The sequence below is a fragment of the Candoia aspera genome, chromosome 1 (assembly GCF_035149785.1).
Source record: "Candoia aspera isolate rCanAsp1 chromosome 1, rCanAsp1.hap2, whole genome shotgun sequence".
Taxonomy (NCBI): Eukaryota; Metazoa; Chordata; class Lepidosauria; order Squamata; family Boidae; genus Candoia; species Candoia aspera.
In genome coordinates this window covers 332,332,321-332,349,094 of record NC_086153.1, presented here as the reverse complement: position 1 = coordinate 332,349,094, position 16,774 = coordinate 332,332,321, and the positions used below count along the sequence as shown (strand labels likewise).

General features: G+C 42.4%; 2 protein-coding genes across 2 annotated transcripts in view; both read left to right on the top strand.

Annotated features, from left to right (window-relative positions):
- Positions 1 to 1,320: 1,320 nt before the first annotated feature.
- On the top strand, positions 1,321 to 13,093 carry SMIM24 (small integral membrane protein 24). The gene is made up of 4 exons (XM_063290738.1): positions 1,321 to 1,481; positions 7,693 to 7,822; positions 10,450 to 10,494; positions 12,005 to 13,093. The coding sequence occupies exons 1-4, from the start codon at positions 1,415 to 1,417 to the stop codon at positions 12,072 to 12,074; spliced, it is 312 nt and encodes a 103-aa protein (XP_063146808.1). The 5' UTR covers positions 1,321 to 1,414; the 3' UTR covers positions 12,075 to 13,093.
- A 243-nt stretch (positions 13,094 to 13,336) lies between these two features.
- The window catches only part of MFSD12 (major facilitator superfamily domain containing 12), a 28,533-nt gene continuing 25,095 nt past the window's right edge, over positions 13,337 to 16,774 (top strand). The window contains exon 1 of the mRNA XM_063290736.1: positions 13,337 to 13,501. Coding sequence (XP_063146806.1) covers positions 13,468 to 13,501 — 34 coding nt within the window. The 5' untranslated portion in view covers positions 13,337 to 13,467. The remainder of the gene's footprint in view (positions 13,502 to 16,774) is intronic.

Here is a 16,774-nt window from a genome sequence, read left to right as displayed (position 1 = left end):
TCTATTAGGTGCCAGGAAAGGACTGATTGAATAGATCCAGCAGTGGAGAGGTACAGAAAACTCCAGGGTAAGCAGGAAGTGATCCATCCACAACAAGGGGGTGATGATAATAGCCCACAACAACAGATCACATTGCCATTGCCCTGAGACAAAAACCAGCTCCAATGTGTGACCCGTCTTGCGGATCAGGCCAGCAAGGCATCATACAGGATGGATGGATGGATGGAGGGTGATACAGCAGACAGGTATGTTGTAAGTGTCTTTTTCCATCTCTTTTCAAGACAATTCACAGGTTCTAGAAACTGGCTCCTTTGCCTCTTCGTTTCCTTCTGAGAAGGTTGCTTGCTCTGGGCTATCCTGTCTAGTAGAATAAGGCTATGATTGCATACCAACACAGGGCCCTTTTAGATGAGGTCCTCATCCTGCAATTGTGCTCTCTCTTTCCCATCACTTTTGAACAAGGTTTCCAGGGGATTTTTTCTTCTTCCTGTGATTCCCCAACCCCAGCACTTTTTCAATCCCCTTTTTCTTTCCCTCAAGTGGGAAAATGTGGAGTGATGACTGTGCAGGATATTTCAATAGGTTATACTAGCAGCCATATATATGAAACACAAATACACCACATGCAAACATCACATAGATACAGGAAACCAAAGCTTGATTAATTCCCTGTTGTATTTTAAAGAAGGATTCTTTCTTAGTCAGCCACAGTTTGGAATTGTCAAGCTCCACCCCACCTCACACAGCCCAGCATGACAGGATCTGATCCTGCCCAGTTCTTGGATGGCCTTGGCCTTCTGCACTCCTTTAAGAAGTGTCATTTTTCCTCTGATAAAATGATGTTCCTCTTTAATTTCCTCTTTGATGTGCTTATAGAAGTTCCAAGAATTTTATCACTCCTCCTCCCAACATTGAGGAAATGCCCTCTGGGTATACTCAAGGAGGATCTGATTTGATTTTGCATCCTTCTTCCTGGGAAGCCTTAATATATCTTCCTCCCTCCCTCCCTTCCCAGTCGATTTCCTTTAACTCCTGATACACTCAAAAATGACCCTTGGTGGTTCAAACAATCAGCATATTCTTATCTCTGACACCCCCTTGCTTTTTCTCATTCATCTCCAAACATGCAAAGCTACACTGGTTGTCTGGTGTCCCCAAGGTGAGAGGTTGTCACGTGCCTTTCCATGATATAACTGGTTATACATTTTTCTCATGTTGAGGCACAACAGCTCGGTATCAGATCCGTAAAGCCCTAATGAGGGGTCATTATCAAGAGCCCGCAGGCTCCAAGTCCATAGTCCAAGTTCCAAGGAAAATAATCCTTCTCCTCCTACTAAAGTGGGAGCAACACAGGTGCCCAGGCAAAGAACACATTGTGACACCCCACACAAGTCTTCCAGGCTGAAAAAACACAATGAACTTGCTCTCCTACTCAACGGTGTTTCTGGGAATTGTCTTCGCCCCCTGTTCTCATGGCCAAGGTATGGAACGGCTTCGGTTTCTGGGAAAGAAGCAAATGGGTGGGAAATCTGGGAGTGATTCTGTGATGGATTTCGGGGTAGCTATATAAGGCCCCTTTTGGGACGGGAACCTTGCATAATATTTATTTTAATTTATGGACAGGTCTTAGAGGCCGCTTCAGTCAGCTGGCTCTGAGCAGCATGCTATTCCTCAAAAACGTAATTTGGGATTAAAAACAAACAAGTATCCAGTCAAATTTTAAAAGAAATCATATGTTGTACTTGCAGTTATCATACAGGGCAGTGTATTCATTTCAATAAAAACTAAATCATCATCTGGAGGAATTGTCATAATAGCCCCCATGGCTTGGTGAAATAACCAAGTATTATTGTATTATCATATGTGGTTGTTTTATAAAGCTGTTCAATTGTTTTGGGGCGATTTTTAAAATTAAAACAGGAAAAAGCACAACTCAAGCTATTATATTAGACTCAAAGCTGGCCTTAACGATTTTTTTAAAAACCCAAATGACTCCTTAGACCAGGGTTTCTCAACCAGATTTCCATGGCACCCTAGGGTTCTGCGAGAGGGAGTTCCCCGGGAGATCACGATTTAATTTAAAAATTTCAAATTCAGGCAACTTCACATTAAAGAGGTATGTTTTATTCTTTATTTTTAGTTTAAGAACACTATTAATGCATATATACAGGCCTGCCCATGAAACAAATATAATAACTTTGTAACTTCTGGCCTATATTTGAGCCTGAATGTGCAGGGGTTCCCCCGGGCCTGGAAAATATTTCAAGGGTTCCTCCAGGGTCAAAAGGTTGAGAAAGGCTGCCGTAGAGCTTATAGAGTGATGGTTTTTAGTTGTTTGCAGTCAAACAGAGCTGGAAATCCTTGGAAAATCAGAAATTATTTCCATAGAATGACAAATAGGTTGGAAAACCAGACAAACAGAAAAGCTGAACCAAAAAAGACGGCAATATTACAGGAATGCAAAAGATAACTATCATCCCAGTGGGTTTAAAATTATTACATTAATTGTTACATTATTTATGTAACATACATTACATACATATAATAATAAATGCATTAATTATTATAATGTAATTATTACATTACATTATACAACAAAGACATAATTATTATCTATTACCCCGTCCAAGTTCTTAGATAATTTAATTTAATTGTCTTGATTTTATATTCTCTTCACTATATGTAAATAAAATAAAAGAAAGATTCATTCAAAAAGAACAGGGGCCTTCAAACAGGATACGGTTTGCATACCACATTTTAAAATTACATGGGTTTGTATCTTAAATTATCAACAGTCTGCCCCACTTCCACACTTTGTGAATAGAACTTTCAGTGTGGCATTTAAAATTACTTAATTCAACTGGGGCAACTGACCACAGCAAGAAAGAAATTCAATCTGAATGCCAGTTACAGCCTTAGGAGACAGTGGAGGGAAGGCAGAAGGCAGCAAAGCTGGAACTGGGCTTATTAATAGTTAAGAGCAGAGACATCACACTGACAACAAAGGTCCGCATAGTCAAAGCAATGGTATTCCCAATAGTAACATGGAATGGCTGCGAGAGCTGGACCATAAGGAAGGCTGAGCGAAGGAAGATAGATGCTTTGGAGCTGTGGTGTTGGAGGAAAATTCTGAGAGTGCCTTGGACTGCTCAAGGCAAGAAGATCAAACCAGTTCACACTCCAGGAAATAAAGCCAGACTTGAGGGAAGGATATTAAAGGCAAAACTGAAATACTTTGGCCACATAATGAGAAGACAGGACACCCTGGAGAAGATGCTGATGCTAGGGAGAGTGGAAGGCAAAAGGAAGAGGGGCCGACCAAGGGCAAGGTGGATGGATGATATTCTAGAGGTGACAGACTCATCCCTGGGGGAGCTGGGGGTGCTGACGACCGAGAGGAAGCTCTGGCGCGGGCTGGTCCATGAAGTCACGAAGAGTTGGAAGCGACTGAACGAATAAACAACAACAAACTTTTATGCTGCTTGAAGAGATCTCTGAGCTACAAAACTCAGTATGGTCACTAGAAGAGATAAGCTGTGGCCAGAAGATCCATTACTTATTGTATGCTGTTTGTGATAACCTTTGAAGTAGTGCAGACAAGAAACACAACTGTATAAGTACTAACTCTATTTTTATTGTAAGGTTACGTTAACAGAATCTTGCAAGATTGAAGGTATTTCTCCCCTCCTTTCCTTTCACTCTCCAGAATACTCTGGAGGGTCCCTTCTGAAATGCTTCCCACATCCCCTCTCCTTCAGTGGGCTGAGATATCTTTTACATGCCAGTTGTCCAGTCTGCAGTTCTTTCTCCTGTCTCCCAAAGCCAGTCCCACAGACCATTACAATTTGTGACTCTTTCTGGAACAGGAGGCTTGGCTCATCTTCCCTCATGCCCTTGTCGCCTCTCATCTGGACTACTGCAATGCACTCTACCTGGGGCTACCCTTGAAGGCTATTTGTAAGTTTCGGCTGGTACAGCATACAGCAGCCTGCATAATTATGGGCATTCCTATAATAGCTCATGTAACCCCACTATTGCAGGATATGCACTGACTGCCAATCAGCTTCAAGGAACAATTCACGGTGTTGATGGTCACTTTTAAAGACCTACATGGCTTAGATCCTGGATATCTCTCCGACCACCTGCTCAGGGTTGATTCTGCCCATCCAGTAGCATCAGGGAGAGGAGGCTTCCTGAAGGTCCCTCTGCCAAGGGAAAGCGATCTTCAGAGATTGCGTTGTTGAGCCTTTTGGGTGAAGGCCCCCTCCTATGGCACAGTTGCCCATTCCTTCCTCCTCAGATTTTCAAAGAGCTTTAAAAACATGGGTCTTAAGGAAGGCCTTTGGGGATGAATGAGAAAATTATACTACCTTCTAAGCCTGATGCTGGAGGTTGAGGAGTATTGCCGTTCCTAGATTATTTTAATTTTTCCTCCCTTTTCCCCCACTCTGTTTCCCCTTTTTTCTGACTCTGCTCAGAGTCATTATGATTGGAGCAGGATACAAGTTGGAGAAGAATGAATGAATGGAAGGAAGGAAGGAAGGAAGGAAGGAAGGAAGGAAGGAAGGCAGGCATGTATTCATTTTTTCTGAATGCTCTTCATGAATTCTAGAAGCAACTTGCTTAGAAAGAAAGTGTGTAAATGCATATAGTCCATTTCTGTATATTCTGGTAAATATTCACTGCCTGGCATACAATGAATCATTAGAGTAAAATCTTACAGTGCATTCCTTGTTCTGGAGTACCATTGCTTTGTGCGTACACATGGACACAAGCAGGGATGTCCACAGGATATGGTTAAAAAGATCAGGATGGAGGTCACGACAGTCGGATCAAAGCTCCAGCACTTTTTTATGTATAAAAAACAGGCAGACCTTTGATTACACTGTTGCAGCCACCGTCTTGACTTTTTTGACCATATTGTGTGGATGCACTTGGAAGCAAGAGAAGGGGATGAAAGTCAGCAGAATTATTGAGCATGTTAGGGAGGGAAGGTGATCTGTCCTCCAGTCTTTTCTCCAGCTCTGAGACCAGCAACTTGAGACATATACATACGCTTGTACTCCAGTCAACGTATGATATTATCTCTGAACTTCAAGAAGCAAGAAGCAAAGCAACAAAATCAGATCAGTGCAGCCACATAACCTACTTGACAGGAGAGGAACAATCAGCCCAAAGAAATCAAGATCCACAGACCATGGAAAGAGTCATGCTCCAACCGGATTCCCCATCAAACCGTCTTTTAACTAACTCCAGTTGAACAATGCCCTCTGGAACACCAAACTCCCTGAGATCGGACTGGCCCTGACCCTGCTGGTCTTTTGTGAAGCATTGAAAACTCGGATGTACTCCAGGGTCAATGGTTTTGTCTGGGTTTATCCTCGGTGACCATTGTTGGTGTTTTATTTTTTGCTAATATTGTCCTTTTTTATTGTTTAACATGTTGTTAGTCACATTTGCTAGATGGGTGTCAGTATAAATCAAATAAATAAATAAGCAAGCAAGCAAGCATCACAGCAGAGGGTCTGGTCGAATCCTTTAGTTAAGGATAATTTTAATCATGTTTGGTCTCTGTTATATAATCATTAACACAGTAATTTCTGCATTCTATGGTCTCTTCCAGTGTTTCTCAACATCAGCAACTTTAAGTTGTGTGGACTTCAACTCCCAGAATTCCTCAGTTGTGAGGTTGAGAAACACTATCTACACCAGCCTTTCTCAACCTTTTGACCCTGAAGGAACACTTGAAATATTTTTCAGGCCTTGGGGAATCCCTGCACATTCAGGCTCAAATATAGGCCAGAAGTTACAAAATTACGATATTCATTTCACGTGTTGTCCTGTATATATGCATCAACTAAAAATAAAGAAGAAAACTTACCTCTTTAATGTGACGTTGCCCTAAGCTGAAATAATTTTTTAAATAAATTGTGATCTCCCAGGGAACCCCTAGTGACCTCTTGAGGAACCCTAGGGTGCCACATAGCCCAGGCTGAGAAACCCTGCTCTAGACTATGGGAACTGTAAAAAACTGCACAGGAATCTATTTTGTTTCCCCTTCACTGATTGATTGATTGATTGATTGATTGATTAGATCAGTGTTTCTTAAAGTGTGGTCTGAGGACCATTGGGGGTCCCCCAAGACCCTCTCAGGGGTCTGTGAAATCAAAATTATTTGCCAGATATTGGAGATATTTGCAAAAAATTTAAAACGTCACTTTCTCATTATTTTTTATTTGTTAAAAAAAGATGTTAATATTTAATGAGTTTAATACAGTCTTGTTATTTTTACATGTTTCAATATATAAACAATCTAATGGTTGCATTAATTTTAATTTTTAATGCGGTAAATATCGATAAATATAACCCATGCAAACAAAAGCTTTTTTGGAGTCCTCTGTAATTTTTAAGAGCGAGGAGTCCTGAGAACAAAAAGTTTAAGAAACACTGAGTTAAATTATACTGTATATCCCACCTTCTCTCCTGCAACTGAAGGGAACTTAATATAGGCATCTCCCTTATTTTAATCCTGCAGAAACAGTCCAATGAGGTAGGTTGGGCTGAGAATGTGGGATTGGGCCAAAATCCCTGAGTGAATTCCATGGCTAAGAACCTGGGTCTTTCCAGTCGTAACTGGACATTGTAAGCCAGTGTTTCTCAACCTTGGCAACTTTAAGATACGTGGACTTCAATTCCCAGAATTCCCCAGCTGGCTGGGGAACTCTGGGAGTTGAAGTCCACGTATCTTAAAGTTGGTTCCATACGAGCTGTTTTCAAGCTGTTATGCTTCAGATAGAAATCCAGTGCTTCCTGTTATTGTGTTCCATTTCCTGCAAATAGGAGAGCATAATATACCAAACATGGAGATGGGCAACTACTGAGTTTCTGAGGGCCACCTTTAATCTTCCAGAACTGCTCAGGGCCACGGTAGGTGGGTGGGTGTGATGCAAACACCGAAGCTGGAATTCAGGGAAGAGCGGTGAGGTCTTTTTTTAAAGCCAATTGAAATTTTGTTGTTTAAAAACACTGAAATTTATTCTAGAACATATGTCTTCATTGTCTCAAGATGGCCTAAAACTGCCCACCAATTTTCACTCCTGGTCAGCAAAGTTTCAGGAGCTGCAACAATGAGCTCAGGGATCATATGTGCCCTCAGGCTACAAACAGCCCACTGCAAAATATCAACATTTGCTGAAAACTCAGCAGCCAGAAATTGGAGCTGAGAATTTCCAGGAGTCCTCCAAAATGAGCTTTCTCATTCTGTGGGGTAACTAGGAATCTAAAATCTTATTTTTTAAAATCAGATTTATCAGGTGCATGATCTTAATTGAGAAACGTAACAGCAGAACCAGCAATGCAGTTGGCAGTTCAATCTGTGTGGCAGTGTTTTTTTCTCCCATTGAATGTGAGATATGCACTCTGTACATGAACCATGGTGGTTACCTATTATTACATCACAACATCCAGCCCTTGTTCAAACTTAGAGCTACCACAACTGGGCTGCAAACCTCCAATAGATGGTAGCAATGAGATATAAATCCTCTTTGTTGCCATCTACTGGTCACACAGATTTTTGCAGGCTGGATTTGGTAGCCCTCAACTACAGAAAAGCAAGCAGAAGGGGTGTGATGGAGGAAGATAGTACTCAGACTGTCAGGGTAATTCAAATCTTTATTTTATTGACTCTGGCAGGCCTTGTGACAGGAACAACCAATGGCTCAACTGCTTTGCAACCCTGGCTGGTGGGATTCGCAGCTGTTACGGGCTTCTTGTTTGTGATGTTCGTGGCAAACCTCATCAATCGGCTATTTTTCTCCCAAAAGTATGTCTCTTCTGGGTCTCTTTCTCTGGGTTTTAAGGCCTCACTTGACACAGAACAGGGGCAGCTGTTGACTGATTATGTGCCTTCAAATTAGTGTCAACTCTTAGCAACTGCATAGACAGACTTTCTCCCAGAAGATCTGTCCCCAATCTGGTCCTTCAGAACTTCCAACAGTGCACCCACCACCCCTGTAACTGAGCTGAGTCCATCCGCCTTGCAGCTGTGGTGAGGGGGGGTGTCAAAAAAGTCAAGATGGCAGTTGTGACAGCGTGATTGAAGACCCCCTCTTTTTTATACATGTTGCACGTGAGATGCATGTAAAAAGGGGTAGGGCTTCCATTGCAAAGTTGCAGCCACTATCTTGATTTTTTTTATCCCCCCCCCCCCCCCGCATGGACACTCCTACATAGAACATGTAAGAATCCATGTAATTGAAAAGTAATTGCCACAGAACTTCTAAAATTTAGAGTTTGGACAGCAAATACGGGTGAACGAAACAAGTACTGATGGTGGCATTTTTTGAAAGCTTCCAAGCCACTTTCCTAAATCTTTGGCTGCCATTAAAAAAATTAAGTTTCTAGTCCTGTATATTAATAGAGTGTCAAGTGGACAGAAGTAGAGATGGGATTTTAATCAATATTATATCAAATGGGCAGCCAAATTACACCCTCAGCCTACCTGGTTTTCTGCCTGTTGTGCTCCAAATGTCACCCTACTCCCTTTACATCATGAATAATGCATCACAATAGGATATTAAGAAAATATAGGCTTATGTTTCACAATACTTTAAGATGTACAAAGTTCCTTGGTTTTGTTTGTTCATTTGTTTTATTTGTTGTGACAGACTACTATGGCAAATCCTGTGTGAGAAGATTGTGGTTCTTACAGATTTGCTTCCTTTTATTCTGTAGCTTTAGGACTGCATTCAAATTACACACAAACTGTTGTGCAAACCTACCCTGTGTAATGTGGAAATCCAGAAAATAGGGTAACTAAGTAAACAATGGTTCATAGAATCATAGAGTTGTAAGTAGCCATTTAGGCTATGTAGTCCAAGTCCCTGCTCAATGTATCATACCAGACAGATGGCTGTCTAGCCTCTGTTGAAGACATCCTATAAAGGGGAGCCCATCACCTATCTGGTAATTGCTTTCACTGTCAGGAAACTTTTCCTAACATACAATTACAATCTGCCAATCTACAAATTGAAGCTGGATTCTTTCTTTAGAAGCCTAGATTTGACAAAGCAAACTTGGCTATTGACTAAAGCAGATATATTTCCAGAAGACCTACCTCTCTTAACTCTGAATGATCAACATCATCCCAGGTGAATAATTTCACTAGAATCAAAACTAGGGAATGGTGGCCTTTCTCCATCTCTTATGGCCTCCATTGGACGGTGATATAGAATTTTGGGAGCTATCATCCCAACACAGCTCCATTGTGCCACATTGGGGAAAGTTTCGTACAGGTAAAAGGGAAAAGCAAAATTGTCTCACTTTCCCAAACAGTGAGATGTGCAGAGGGACTTTCCTGAAGCTTCTTTGGAATAGGTCAGCAACAAGCAACCCATGGGCCAATCCGTCCCTAGGCTTTTGTTTTGGAGGAGCTGCACAATTGTGCCACCAAAATTCAGTGGCAACCTACCAAAAAGAAACAGGTCATTTCTGGCCAATTTTTGGTGGAAACAATAGGCGTGTGGGCCCTTAGAAAAATATTCTCCAAAGACACTTTTTCCCACTATCAGGAGCTCAGGAGAGCAAGACCCTGCCCAAAGTTTGCTGTGCTGGTGACTGATTTTATTTTGGGTGTTTACTGGCTGCTGAAAATTTCCCCCCTTTGACACAGAAGTTGCAGGATGGCATTTGGCTGACATAATCTGCGGTCAACATCTTCCAGCATCTTTGCAGAGCACCACCTTGTCTGCCATTTAAGGCTTGGCTTAGATCTCCCGTCCCCAGAGCCATGAGATTCCCAGAGCGCAACTGTCCCAAATAAAGCTGCTTCTGGAGCTCAAGATGAGCTCCCTTCCTGTTTCTCCCTCTCCGAATTTCTGACTGGATCCTGACCCATTTCATTTGACAAACGCAAACATCATGAACACATTAAGATTGGATTCCTGATCTGCTCCGCCTGGAAAAGTTATGAAAAAACACAGCCACCTTCACACAATCCCCCTTCTCAGTTACATAATTAAGCCACTTTCCAGATTTGCCCAAAACGTTGGCCGATAAAAGGGGATGGGTTTACACAACAAAACCAGGCCACTCAAAAGCCCCCATCAATCGCTAATCAAAGCTAAAACTATTCAAGCTGAGAGTATTGTATGAATGAAGGCCACTAGGTTTCTATCTGATTAATCTGACTTTGTGATTTTATCTGTCTTTTTGTGTTTAAGGTGGCGTTCCTCAACCTTGGCAATTTTAAGATGTGCGGACTTCAACTCCCAGAATTCCCCAGCCAGCAAGGGAGAATTCTGGGAGTTGAAGTCCGCACATCTTAAAATTGCCAAGGTTGAGGAACACTGTTTAAGGGGTGGGGCAATGAGAGTCCTATTTTTTGAGTGGGGGGTGTCTTCTACCCTGTCTCCCCACCTAATTCTTCAGTAATATTGTTCGCTTTTGCAGAAAGGATAATGAGGACAAGATGAAGAACAAAGAGACAGGACCCAGGTAAATGTTACCATTTCAATAGATTTTTAAAAGGCGTTTTATGTCATTGGTTCCTAGTGGTGGAGCTGGTTGAGATGGTTGTTCATGCTCTTCCCACCCAGTCATGGGCATGCATGGCATGCTCTGGCGGCTTCCATCCAAATGTGCCCCAGGGTTTGACCCTTTCTCCTCTCTTCTTCAAATTTTACATCAGCGTTTCTCAACCTTGGCAGTTTGGAGATGTGTGGAGTTCAACTCCCAGAATTCCCCAGCCAGCAAGGGAGAATTCTGGGAGTTGAAGTCCTCACGTCTTCAAGTTGCCAAGGCTGAGAAACACTGATCTACAGTACATGAAACCAGTGGGTGAAGTCATCTGCCAGTTTGGGGTCTGCAGCGATGACACCCAGTTATATCTTTTGATCCCAGGCCAGCCAAGTAAGGCTATCAAAATCCTGTTCCCAGAGCTTGAAGGCATGGATGGGGAGGAACCAACTCTAACTCAATCCTACCAAGACCAAGTTGCTGTGGGTGTTGGGGCTGCCCAGGTCCGGGATCTTCCATCCCTTCTCCTGGATGGGGTTGTACTTGCACAATGTGGGGGTCCTCTTGGATTTGTAGCCCCTGGCAGAAGAGCAGGTGGCAACTGTGGCCAAGAGGGCCTTTGCACAGCACCATCTAGTACACCACTCCTGGATCAGGTGGCCCTCCAGACAACTCTCACAGATGACTATCGCAATGCACTTTACATGGGGCTGCCTTGAAAGCCATTTTGAAGCTTCCGTTGATCTGGAACCAGCAGAGTGAGCAGTGGTTTGCCTGTCTTGGCATGCCCACATGCCACGCCTGCTTTGCAAGCTGCACTGGTTGCCAGTATGCTTCTGGGTGTGATTCACCTATAAAGACCTACACGTCACAGGGCCTGCTTACTTGAGGGACTACCTATTTCCTGTGGTTTCTGCCCAGTTGGTTAGAGCTGACACAGTGGGCTGCTCTGGGTCCCCTTGATCCAACCATGTCGTCTTTCAGGACCCAGGAAGCACCCCTTCTCAGTCACAGTGGCTGCCCTCTAGAAGGGGGTCCCCCTGAATTCCAGACAGGTCCCACCCTGATGGGGTTCTGGAAGGACTTATAGACCTGGCTGTTCTCCCAGGCTGCGGGATAGGATGGATGGAACCCTCCTGTTAGATATGTTTGTCACACAGTTCATATCTTTTGAAGTTAGTTGTTTGGATTGGCATTTTGATTCTTTTCCTTACTGTATTTCTATTTATTTTGCTGCATTTGTGTGGTTCTCAATATAACACCATATTAAGCTGCCCAGAGTCAGCTTGGAATCAGGAGGTGCCACAACCTAAATAAATAAATAAAATGACAAAGCCAGCATCTCTGTTGGGCCACAAGGTCTGTCCCTCGGGGGTGTCTAACACTCTGCTGCCTTTCACACCACTTTTGGCCTCCCCTTTGCAGTTCATGGAAAGTTTGCTAAGTGAACCGTCGTCATGGTTTTTTTCCCCCCCTCTTCCTGCTACAGCACTGAGCAAACTGCCTTCGAAAACATCGCAATGGACCCAGAAGAGGGGCACCTGGAAACAAAGATATAGAATGATCATCTCAGCATGTAAGGGCCCTTTAGGGAAAAAGAGGCCCAGCCCCATTACAAATGACTTAATTTGGTAGTTATCTGAAAGGCCCGGACAAGAATTTCCAAATTGTTTTTTTTTTAAACTCACCAGCACATCACTGCTCAACGGCCCCTCTAAAACTTTGAAAATTGGATGATAGCAAAGTTAACTCAACTCCTGGTGAGCAGCAGCATTTGCCAAGGGGATGGAGGGTCAAAATGAGCACGATGGTGGGTGTGGCATCTCAGTGCAAGCCCTGCCCCTTTGGGGCACGTTTACAAAGAGGCTGGACTTATATCGCACTGCTGCATTTACCATCTTGGCCACTTTGACCCTCTCTTACAGATGCTACCACTGGTGACTACATGAATATACGTCCATGTTGTTCTCTTGGCAATAATGCAAAAATGGTTTGCAATTTCCTTTCTTCCTGGATACTTCCTGCTAGGGTTATTCCATGGCAGTCTTCCATCCAAGCTAGCAGGTTTGAGTGCTTAGCATCCAGGCCCAAGATGGGATCAGGCAATCTAAAAGTACATTGCCATGAGAATGAATGGATGGATGGATGAATGAATAAATAAAGTCATTAAGTCTTCTTCTGCAGGAGCAGTCCTAAGTAAGTTGCTTTCTTTCAGTCATCCATTTGTATTTGCTTATTCTGTGTTGCTCAGCTTATACATTATTTTTGTGTGGTGTGGAAGATGGTAAACGGATAAATTTGTAGAATCAGTTTTCGGATCTTTTGGAAAGCTACAACTGTTCTTTGCAGTAAAAGAGGCCCATGTTGAGAAATGTTTTAAATTGGGCTTGTGAAATAACAAAAACCTGCACGTGTGCCCACGTCCAAAGCAATGAAGCAACCTTTTTGCTGAGGTGTGAGGAACAACAGAAATACACATGGTGCTTCAATGAGGTAGGGACTAATAGCATCAACGACCATTCAAGAAGAAAGTTACAGCCTTCGAGTTTACAGCAAAAGCATCTGGTAGAAACCATGATGATATCATGATGTGTGCAGTGTTACTTGCCTGCCCTCCCTCCCTCCCTCCCTCCCTCCCTCCCTCCCTCTTGGATGCCCATGGCAGTATGTTCAGCCATGATATATTAAATAAAGCTCAGTTGGCCTCTTTGCACCACATATTAAGCCATAAATCATGATCTACAAATCACATGACTGCATTCACACAACATACTTACCTTCAAATAAACAAATCACATTTTCAGTTTACTGTGTTAGTTTTAACTCATGAAGGTTATCTGATACAGGCTGCAGAAATCCAGACAACTACAAGAGGGCAGCCAAGAGTTACAGTTTTCTGCTCTCTTCGCTGCCATCAAGATTTTTATCACTGGAAGCTGCAAGCAGGTGCACATGTTACTACTGAATTGGACACGACTTATTTTCAGTAAGTTCCTAAGGACTAGAAACTTGAAATGTTTTTTAAAAGGACTACAGGTAGTCCTCACTTAACGACCATTCATTTAACGATGGTCTGAAGTAACAACAGCCTCAGAAAGGTGGTTTACAACCTGTACTCACATTCATGACTGCCACAAAACGTCAGACTACCCCCACAGTCACATGACTGCAATTTGGGCACTTGGCAGCCGGCTCACATTTACAACCAGTTGCACCATCCTGCAGTGATTGTGATTTGCAACCTTTTTTGGCCAGTTTCCAAAAAACATCCATTGGAGAAGCTGGATTCACTTAACAACCACAGTGATTCACTTAACGATCTGTGATTCACTTAATGATTGTCGTAAAAATGGCCATAAAATTGGCCAGTCCTGTCACGTGGTAGCTCACTTCACGACCGCACCACTTAACAACTAGTTTTCTGGTCCCTATTGTGGTTGTTAAGTGAGGACTATCTGCACCTTCCACATTACCATATCTATGCTGATGGGGAAGCACTAGAAAAGGCACCTCAGGACAAGATGCAATGGCTTGTAAATTCCCCTCTTCCCTAACAAACGTGCAGAAAGGTTATGGTTCCAAGCCAAATTAAAAGCGTTAGTAGAAGCGTCCTTGAAACAGCTCACTGACGCCGAAGCATCATGAGCCTGCTTGAAACACAGCACTGGCTTCAGAGGCTTCATGCATATACACACTGCTGGAAATTAGATCTGTGTGATCCTGTGCTAGATTCCTGAAGGGGCAGGGGAACAGAAAGTGGGACAGAGCCAGCTTTGGTAAGATGCAGGGAGCCTGCCTTTGTTAAGGCTATCTTTATGAGTTGGGTTCCAGTTTTTGATGGGTGTTCTTGTTGCAATTTACAGCAAAGGAAGGGCCTCTGAGAATGTTCAGAATGCTGGTTGGTCTGCCTAGTTCCTGAGTGATCAAACACTTACCCAACACTTGGAGTCAGATCAGAAGGGAGCAGTCTGCATGGAGATGGGACAGGTTATCAACCCTTGCCAACAGAGTGTCAATAGCCACATCATCTGTGGACGATGGGAGTTGAATCTCAACTCATCCAGAGAGGCTAAGTTGGATTATCTTACTGGAGAAGCCAGGCAGGGCCAGTTAGAACAGCAGAAAGGAACACAAAATGGTGGTGGTGGTGGTGGTGGTGTCCCTGTTTCTTTTATCAAATGCTAGTACTGGTAAAAAGTCGCATTTGTTCCTGCAGAATTAGCAGAAGCGTGCTTTATGTGCCAGATTTGTTCTTGCTGCTAGCTAAGATTTAAACTTGTCTTTTTTTTCTCTTTGCTGCTACTTGATATTATTTTAATTAATTAATTAAAATGGAGAAAAACACAAAATACAGACAAAACAGCAAGATACGCTAACAAACAAAATTAAACAGAACAATCCTTAAAGTTAAAAAAATACATAATGGCAGAAAAAGAAAAAAGGAAAAAGACCCAAACAAACTAAATATGTATATATTCTACCCCATTATAATCACTGGTTCACTAATAAATACAATGTGGTACTACAGTATAATCAAATACAAAATATTATTGTAAAATATCATAATACCTCTGCCAAAATAGTACTTACTGCTGCATCCTTTGATTAGTGGAGAATATTGCCTTTTCCAGAATGGTTAAGTTACACATTTCCTAAAAGCTATTCTTTTTTTAAAAAAAAATAAATTTATTGAAGTTTTTAGAAAACATAGTAAAAACTAATACAAACTAAACTAGAAAGAAAAAGAAAAGTAAAAGTAAAGTTCAGCAAGTGCAGGGAAAAGAAAAAGAAAAAGAAGTAGAAAAGAAACAAAGACAATAATAAAGTGGCTTCCAACCATCACACCAAGCATAAGTTAATACAATAACTTTTCACCCTCTTTTAAAATTACAAATTAAAAAAAAACTCTTCTTCCCAGAGCCTAACTTTTATCTATGCACAATCCACAAATCATCATCTTTTCAGTCCTGGTTCAGCAAAAAATCCATTAGGAGTTACCAGAAATATCAAACAAATAACTGGAAAATACTGCTATTGTTGTGAATTAGGAGGCCCAAATTCAATTTGAAATCAGGAGAAATCCTTAAAACAATAATTCAGTAATAATCGCTGATAAAATATAAGCCCAATGATATTTTGCAAATCAGATAAATTAAAACCACCTTGATAATATAATTTCAAGAAAACCTTGGGGGTCCACTATCCCAAATAAATTTCCTAAGTAACCTGTCAGTCTGAAGGAAATAGTTAGGCTACGGATACCTGTAAGGACCTAAATCAAGTGAGGAACAATATTCTTTTTACTGACATTAATTTTACCCCATAAGCTTAAGGGATTTTTAACCTATCTATCTGCACCCAATTCAATCCTTTCTAAAAGTTTTCTGCATATTGAAAAATATTTTGGGGTGTATAAAGTCCCAAATATTCAATATGATCAGTAGAGATCATAATACCCAACTCTTTACATAACTGAGTTGATATGTGGGAATCCAAGGGAAGTAAGCAAGATTTACAGGGAAGGCGAAAACAGCTGTTCAGTAGCATTCCAGTTTGGACCAGCCCAATAGTTGGTTGCTTGTCTTGGAAGATGAAAGCTGGGGAGAGAAGGCAAGTTGCCTTGAACGAGTAGAGTAGCCTTTCTCAACCTCTGCAACTTTAAGTTGTGTGGACTTCAACTCCCAGAATTCCCTGGCCAGCCTTGCTGGGGAATTCTGGGAGTTGAAGTCCACACATCTTAAAGTTGCCAAAGTTGAGAAACACTGGCCTAGTGGTGAAGGCACCTGGCTAGAAACCAGGAGACTGCGATAGGTACGAAGCCAGCTGGGTGACTTTGGTCCAGTCGATCTCTCTTAGCCCAACTCACCTCACAGGGTGGTGGTTGTGGGGAAAATAGGAGGGAGTGTTAGGTATGTTCGCCGCCCTGAGTTATTTATAAAAATAATAAAGGGGGGGAAAAAACTTTAAAAAAACATCTGGACTGTCCAACCAAACGAAAAGCTGAAATTCTTGGGAATCGGGGCAAATCATATTGCTGAGGAAGGCACAAGCACAGCCCAACTTTCGTGTTCTCCTGGGCAGCTGGCAACTCGAGGCCCCCTGGAATTCCCCCTGCAAGTCGCCCGGGGACCGATTTTCCTTTTACCGGGCCAGCAACGAAACCCAAGGGCGGAGCGAAGCGCACGAAGCCGGCCGCTGGGTCGGCTCGAGTCCTCCTCTAAGGCGCGGCTTTCTTCGCGGCCCGCCCTCTCCATTGGCT